The sequence below is a fragment of the Nannospalax galili genome, unplaced genomic scaffold (assembly GCF_000622305.1).
Source record: "Nannospalax galili isolate Female #2095 unplaced genomic scaffold, S.galili_v1.0 scaffold113, whole genome shotgun sequence".
In the NCBI taxonomy this organism is placed as follows: domain Eukaryota; kingdom Metazoa; phylum Chordata; class Mammalia; order Rodentia; family Spalacidae; genus Nannospalax; species Nannospalax galili.
Window position 1 is genome coordinate 6,127,071 of NW_008335444.1, and position 7,884 is coordinate 6,134,954.

A 7,884-nucleotide genomic window follows, 5' to 3' on the forward strand; every position below is an offset into this window, starting at 1 on the left:
ATAACTCCAGTTCCTGGAGATCTGACACTGTCTTCTGACCTCTGCAGGCATCGCAGGATACTGGTGCATTTACACACATGTAGGCAAAACATTCATACACAAAATAAAAATAAATAAAAAATATTTTAAAACTGGTCTTTAGTCAGAAAATATGGAAGTAAATCCCACCTCTACACAGTATTTACAAGCTATATGACTTTGGGAAAGTCATTTACTGAGACCCTTGCTCACTGTAAAATGGGATGATAATACTAACCCCTAGGGTAAATGACAAATGCATGACAAATGGAACACATACACATAAAATAAAAATAAATAAAAAATATTTTAAAACTGGTCTTTAGTCAGAAAATATGGAAGTAAATCCCACCTCTACACAGTATTTACAAGCTATATGACTTTGGGAAAGTCATTTACTGAGACCCTTGCTCACTGTAAAATGGGATGATAATACTAACCCCTAGGGTAAATGACAAATGCATGACAAATGGAACACTGTAGCTGGGCCCATAAATGTAGTTACTCTCATTATTATTATACTTTCTCACCTATCTAGATCTAGCAACTACTTATTTTGGAGATGGGTACTAACTAAAGAAAATACTGATGGTTAGCAATACATTTTAAAGAGTCTTATCATGGCTGGGTGTGGTAGCACATAACTAGTCTGGGTAGTTGGAAGGCTGAGGTAGGAAGATGGAGTAGTGAAGTTAGTTTGGGGGATATATATATATATTAAGACTCCATCAAACAGAACAAAAAACAAACACTAAACCAGGGGTCTGGAGATGGCCCAGCAGTGAAGACAGTTTACTACTCTTACAGAGAGGCCAGGTTCAGTTCCCAGCATCCCTATCAGGAGACTCACAACCTTCAGCTCTAGGGGATCTGATGTCCTCTGGCACTGCATAAACATGGTGCCCATAAAACTCATGCAAGCACACACATAGAGAAAAATATTTAGCAAAGTAAAATCTTTTATAATAAAGCAATCAAATCAAAACAAATCAAGCAACAACAAAAATACTCCCCAAATATCCGAGCACTTGGGAGGCAGAGGCAGGCAGATCTCTGTGAGACTGAGGCCAGCCTGGTTTACAGAGTGAGTTTTAGGCTGGCGGGAGCTACAGAGAGACCTTGTCTCAAAAAACAAAAACAAAAATCTAAACTAAAATCCTTAGTATAATGAAATATTTCAGGACTCTTAACTCCAGTTCCAGGGGAGTTAATTATATAATAGTTAAATTATATAATAATTATTCACATACCTTAAATTTAAAAGATTCATAGACTTTTGGTTTTTTTTTAAACATTTTATGTGTATGAGTGTTATGCCTGCATGTATGTAAGTGCACCCATGTTGTGCAATACCATCAGAGGCCAGAAGAGGGCGCTGGATTCTCTGGAACTGGAGTTATGGATGGCTGTTACCCGCCATGTGGGTGCTGGGATTTAAATTTGGGTCCAATGCAAAAGCAGCCATCTCTTCAGCCTCTACCATAAACTTTAAAAAAATTTTTTTTTTTTTTAATATTTTATTGGTCTTTTTGAGACAAGGTCTCCCTGTAACCCCAGCTGGCCTGGAACTCACCAAGTACACCAGGCTGGCCTTGAACTCAGAGATCTGCCTGCCTTTGAGAGCTGGGATTAAAGGAGTGTATGAGTGTATTCCCTGCTAGTATGTTAAGTGTACCCGTGTCATCCAATGCCTGTGGAGGTCAGAAGGCTGTGTCGGATCCCCTGGAACTGGAGTTATGGATGGTTATTAGCTGCCATGTGGGTGCTAAAAACTGAACCTGGGTCCTCTGCAAGAGCAGTCAATGAGCTTAACTGCTGAGCCATCTCTCCAGGCCCTTAAAATCTATTTTTATTTTTAATTTAAATAATTACATTTATGCTATTACTTCCAAAATGTTTTTGTATTACTGTGGGAAGGGTGGACATGTACTATGGTCCACATGTGAAGGCCAGTTGATTCTCTTCTTTCACCTTTATGTTGTTTTGGGGAATCAAACTCAGATTTTCAGGCTTTCACAGAAAGCTCCTTTACCTGCTGAGCCATCCTGTGTGTGTGTGTTTGTGTGTATGTGTTTATGTGTGTGTGTACACATAATCACACAGAAGTCATAGGACAACTCAAGGCAGTCAGTTCTCTTCTGGTAGCACCTTCAGTCACTGAGTCATCTTGCTGGCCCTATTCTTATTTTTACTGATTTATTTACTTAATTTATTTAGAAAGGGTCTCAAGTTGGAGACATGGCTCAGCAGTTAAGAGCACTGGTTGTTCTTGCAGGAGACTCAGGTTTGAATCCCAACACCCACATGGCAGCTAACAACCACCCATAACTCCAGTTCCAGGGGATCCGACACCCTTTTCTGACCTCTGAGAGCAATGCACGACATGGGTACACTTACATACATGCAGGCAATACACTTAGAATACATAAAAGAAAATGAAAAAAATAAAATGAAAGACTCCTGCAGAGCACAGCATCTCTGGCTTTCTCATGATTCTTCTCTCAGGTGGGCAAGTTCCTTTAAAAAAAAAAAGGGTCTCATGTAGCCCAGACTGGCCTCAAATTCTTTATATAGCCAAGGATGACCTTAAATTTGTGGCTTTGTGTGTCAGGTAAGCACCTAACCAAATAAGTTACATCCCCTGCACTTGTTTGGGGGGGGGGGCAGTAGCCCAGTGGCCCTAAATCTCTTGATTTTTCCTGTTTCTACTTCTCAAGTGCTAGGACTATAGAAATGAGCCACCATGCTTGGTTTAAAACTTCTATTATATTCACTGAGAGCTTGTTTGGAAGTTCTAACAGAAGGGCACCTTAACTCTCAACCAAAGATGGTCTTCTGTTGGAAAAGGCCAATAAAGCATTCTCCATCAGAAATGAAGCACAAGGAGCAGTGAAGAAAAAAGGGGACACCACCTGGCTAGCCAGCCAGATTAACCAAATCAACCATGGTTGTTCAGTGGGATGACAGATGTCACAACCAGATCACCCTCACATGCTATTCTAGTCACTGAAATGAGAGAACTACAAGGGCACATATGTGAATTTTAGTTATGTGGTGACGACTTGCCATTTACCTCACTGGTGAACATAGCACAGAAATAATCACTGCAGGCAGCCAGTACAATCCGATGTGCAGGGAAGTCTTTCTGTTCCACTCTCAATGTCACATCACATAGGGTATTGCTCTTCCTGAGGGAGTTCATTGAGTTGAGGATGGACTTAGCATGAGTATTTGTCATTATGTCTTTGGGGGCCATAATGCCGCCCATCAAGCACTATGGAGAAAGAACAAGGGAGTACGTGAATAATGTAGCTACAAGAGAAAAAAAGCAGATTTGAAGAAGGGGAAACTAAGCATACATATTTACCTTTACAAATTAAAGAACTTAAAACAGGCTTCTTCAAATGCAAGCTTCCAGAAGACAGCATATCCTATTTTAGGCACCACACCATGATCTAGTCCTAGCAATGCCAAATAAAAGTTGTCTTCTTCCTCTCAATTCCCCTGGTTCCATATCTTCAGATTCAATCAAGCAAGGATCGAAAAGGACCAATTTTGAATATATACTTTTTCTTATTTTCTCTAAACAATACAGTATAACATATTATATTAGGTATTACAGTAATCTAGAGCTGGCTTAAGTATACAGTAGTGCCTGGGGGGGGGGGGGATGCATGCCTTTACTCCCAGCTCTCAGGAGGCAGAGGCAGGTGGATCTCTGTGAGTTTAAGGCCAGCCTGGTCTACATAGTGAGTTCCAGGCCAGCTGGGGCTCCAGGGAGACCTTGTCTCAAAAAAGAAGTATACAGAGGATATGCAAATACGATGTATGTCATTTTATATAAGACTTCAGAGCTAGGAGTGGTGGTGCACCCCCTGTAATCGTAACACTCAGGCCAGCTTGATCTACATGATGAGTTTTAGGTCAGCCAAGGCCACATGGCAAAACTGTCTCAAAAAAACCACACCAGGCTAGGAGTAGTGGTACACACCTTTAAGAAGTATACAGAGGATATGCAAATACGATGTATGTCATTTTATATAAGACTTCAGAGCTAGGAGTGGTGGTGCACCCCCTGTAATCGTAACACTCAGGCCAGCTTGATCTACATGATGAGTTTTAGGTCAGCCAAGGCCACATGGCAAAACTGTCTCAAAAAAACCACACCAGGCTAGGAGTAGTGGTACACACCTTTACTCCCAACACTTGTGAGGCAGATCTGTTTGAGATTGAGGCCAGCCTGGTTATCTATATGGCGAGTTCCAGGCCAGCAGGGAGTGCAGGGAGACGTCATTTCAATAAAAATAAAAAACCACACTCCCCTCAAAAAAAACCAAAAAAACTTCAGCACACTCAGATTGTGGTATCTATTGGATTTCTCCAACCAATTACCTATGGATATCAGAGAATGACCAAAATTGCAAAGTTTTCTTGTATACCTCAGTTAAATAAAATAGTTACGTATTTAAAAAAAAAAAAAATCACTGTAAAGACTACTTTCCTGAGTGGACAGACGTCAGTCACACTATTTTCCTCCTCAGGAACAGTTTCTGGGGAATGAAATGGAGATGGTTATGAATATGTCTTTTCTTGGGATTCAAAACTTTCTGAAATGAGCCAAGAAACAAACAAACAAACAAAAAACAAACAAGCCAACTGTGGTCTTTCTGAAGCCCACAACTCACAATCATAATTTTTGACTTGTAAAAATGAGATTCCAGTGGGGTGTGGTGGCTCACGCCTTTAATCCCAGCTCTTGGGAGGCAGAGGCAGGTAGATCTCTATGAGTTCAAGGCCAGGCTGGTCTACATAGTTGAGTTCCAGGCCAGCTTGGGCTACAGGGAGACCTTGTCTCAAAAAGACCAAAAAAAAAGGATTCCAAATTCTTTTTGTTTATAGTTACATCAAAGGCACTCTCAACATCCTTCCAACAACTCTGTAAGTTCTATTTTACAAAAAAAGGAGATGATCCACTAAAGTACACATATTTGAAAACAAAAACGTTTCTTAAGTCAACATACTTTCAACTGTGGGAATATGAGAAACACTGGGGATTCAATGGATTATCAGCAGATGTCTATAGGTTGTGAAGACTTCCTGGGGTGTTACCAGAGGCCTCTGCCGATGACTGGGCTTTAAGGTTTGCATCAAAACTGACAGTAACCTCAGTGCAGTGATCTGCTTTCCTGGGCACATTCTCCACCTTTCAAAAACTAAGGGTTCTAGAACTTTTGTTAACATCTGAATAGAAGGGTTCCATTCTGAATGGGGGAGGGGTATCAAATCCTAGAAGGTTAAATTCAGGAGAAAAAAAAAAAATGAAGCTCTCCTGTGACAACACCAGGCTTACAGCTAGCACCACAACTGGAAGTATAACACTAGGTAGGCAAGGAGTTAGATGGGCAGTAACCATGGAAAATTGCAGCTGTATCTTGGTAGCTGTGTCTCCTGATTAGCTGCAGCTTTGCCTTGCCATGATTAGAGTGCACTTCTGTAGAAAACAGAATTTAGGCTGTTACTGTACTGCTATAACAAAAACTAAGGCACCAGGGTACTCCCAAATTGCCTACATGAGTGCAACCTCGAGAGACTCTGGCTTCATTGTAGTAGTATCTGTTGTAGTTTGGACTCCCCCACCCTCCCCAACTCAGAGACCCAGTACTCTGCTTTTCAAGATCACTAGGAAAAATACCCTAAAAAGGAGATGCGGTCCATTACGATTTGGGAGGAAAAAGGGTCATCTTACCTCCATAAATAAACCACCCACCTCATAAATATAAGAAACTTCTTTAAAATACATAATGCAGACCCCATTGGAGTGCTTCCCCCCAACCTTTGGGGACGACCCACTTCAATCTTTGGAGAGTAGCTTTGACGAAATAAACGTCTTAAACTGTTTCTCCGCCAAATTCTTTCCTTCCAGGGAGGAGGCAGCTGAGTGAGCTGAGGGGGGAGCTGAGCGGGAAACTGAGGTGGGGGTGAGGGGGGACCTGACGGGAAAGCTGAGAGGGAGCTGAGGAGGTGGCTAAGGGGAAAGCTGAAGGGGCAGGCGAGGGACAGCTGACGGGGAAACTGAGGGGGGAGCTGAGGAGAAAGCTAAGGAGGCAGCTAGGGAGGAGCTGGGGGGCTGAGGGAGGAGCTAAAGGAGGAGCTGAGGGGGCTGCTGGGCGGGCGCTGAGGAGGGGGGAGCTGGGGGCCGCAGAGAGGAGAGCTGAGATGGCAGCTGAAGGAGGCGCTGAAGAGGCAGCTGAGAGGGCATCTTGAGGGAGGAGCTGAGGGAGGTGAGTGGGCAGCTGACAGGTCAGCGCTCCCGGCCAGCGCCCGCTCGGCCCCCCGTCTCCGTCCTACTCGGGGTAGACCAAGGCTGGGCGAAGGCCGCGGCCGAAACCGAGGGCAGGTGGGGGCGCTGGGTGCCATCTTTGCGGCCACTCACCTGGGCTCCGGGCCCGCCCCGGCAGATGGGCTAGGTGCGGGGCTCGCAGGGCTCAGCAGCCGGAGCGCCGCCGCCGCCGCCGCCGCCGCCGCCCCAACCCCGCACTCAGAGCAGCCTCGGCGGCACTCCAGAATCCTGACTAGGCGGCCGCGCGACGTGATGACGTGTTGCAGCTCGAGGACCTCCCCTGTCCGAGCAAACGTCACGTCAGGAGGCGGCACCGAGCGGCCAGGGTTACCTGAGTTGCTCACCCTGGTGCTGCTCGAGAAAACCGAAAAGAACCAGGTAGGTGGGGTGGGCGAACCGGGAGCGCTAAGGCCGTGCAGGGTCGGGGAAGGCGCGGGAAACCGGGGACGGGGGCGGGGGTGGGGTGGACGGAGGGACGGACACGGACCCGGGGACCCAGACTTGGGGACTGAGAGAGATTCCCGGGCTGCGCGCCCCGACGACAAGCAGCAGGATTCGCCCCTCGGAGAAGACCCGCCTTCCTGCTGCGGAGAGAACCTTTCTGCCGGGTGTCCCAGCCCTAAGTGAGAGGATTTTTACTTCTGTGATCCAAAGACCGGTGGAAGGAACTTGTGGGACGGCCAGAGGTTGGACACAGTGAGGAAACTGCAAAGGCTTCTCCTAAAGCGCTTCCACCGACCACCAGGCCCTGTGCTGAGGGTTTAGGAATTTTGCTTCTCACTGATTTGGGTTCGCTTAGGGACAGAAGAAAAAGATGTTCCTTGGCCCAGCTTACATGAATGACCAATGTGATTATTCAGTCTTTCTCTGTGAGACTTTTGATTCCTGAGGATAATAAAATATAGTCAAATGGGCAGCTTTCTAATTTTATGTAGCGTTTCTATCTTTCATGTTGTAACCTCCTAATCTAATACTGTTACCCTTGAAATTTAAATATTGTGAATTGGGATTGCAGGATTGATATAAATTCCATTGAGGGCACTTTGAAAATATTGATTGAAATTATTACTGTGAACACTTTTTTTTTCACCCTAAGCTGGTGTGAATTTGATATGTTGAGGATGACCTTGAACTTTTTTTTTGTGGCTCATACTCAAACTTTATAGTAGAGATATTCAAAAGTTGAACACTTACAAATTTGAAACATTTAACATAGTCTTAAAAGTTTCATGCCACTTCATTGACTTCTTAGATTCTTTTTTCCTTAGTAAAAGTAGATATTTTAACATATTACGGAACAAGCTCTACACTGAATTATTTGCGTGTATTAATTCATTTTACAATCACTTTGAAAGACAATACCAAGCTAGACCTAGGACTTACACTCTTATCTACAATTCCGTAAAGATTCTGTTGGAAAAGAGAAGTTGGCCCTAAAATACTGGTTGACATATCTTGAGAATACTTTTCCTAAGAGCCTCTTTTTTTTTTTTTCATGAACTCTTTCTTTTTCCTTTATTTATTTT

General features: G+C 44.0%; 1 protein-coding gene and 1 long non-coding RNA gene across 3 annotated transcripts in view; one reads left to right on the forward strand and one right to left on the reverse strand.

The window, feature by feature from the left end:
• Klhl12 (kelch like family member 12) overlaps positions 1-6,582 on the reverse strand; it is a 42,422-nt gene extending 35,840 nt beyond the window's left edge. Inside the window, exons 1-3 of one of the 2 annotated variants that reach the window (XM_029562180.1) lie at positions 6,452-6,582; positions 3,386-3,534; positions 3,092-3,292 (exon numbers count right to left, since the gene is read on the reverse strand). In XM_029562180.1, coding sequence (XP_029418040.1) covers positions 3,092-3,286 — 195 coding nt within the window. In that variant the 5' untranslated portion in view covers positions 3,287-3,292; positions 3,386-3,534; positions 6,452-6,582. The remainder of the gene's footprint in view (positions 1-3,091; positions 3,293-3,385; positions 3,535-6,451) is intronic. The other variant, XM_008830332.3, reaches the window with a different exon arrangement.
• LOC103731844 lies at positions 6,187-7,344 on the forward strand. The gene is made up of 3 exons (XR_607175.3): positions 6,187-6,299; positions 6,477-6,736; positions 6,908-7,344. It is a non-coding gene; the product is annotated as an uncharacterized LOC103731844 (long non-coding RNA).
• The last annotated feature ends 540 nt before the right edge of the window (positions 7,345-7,884 follow it).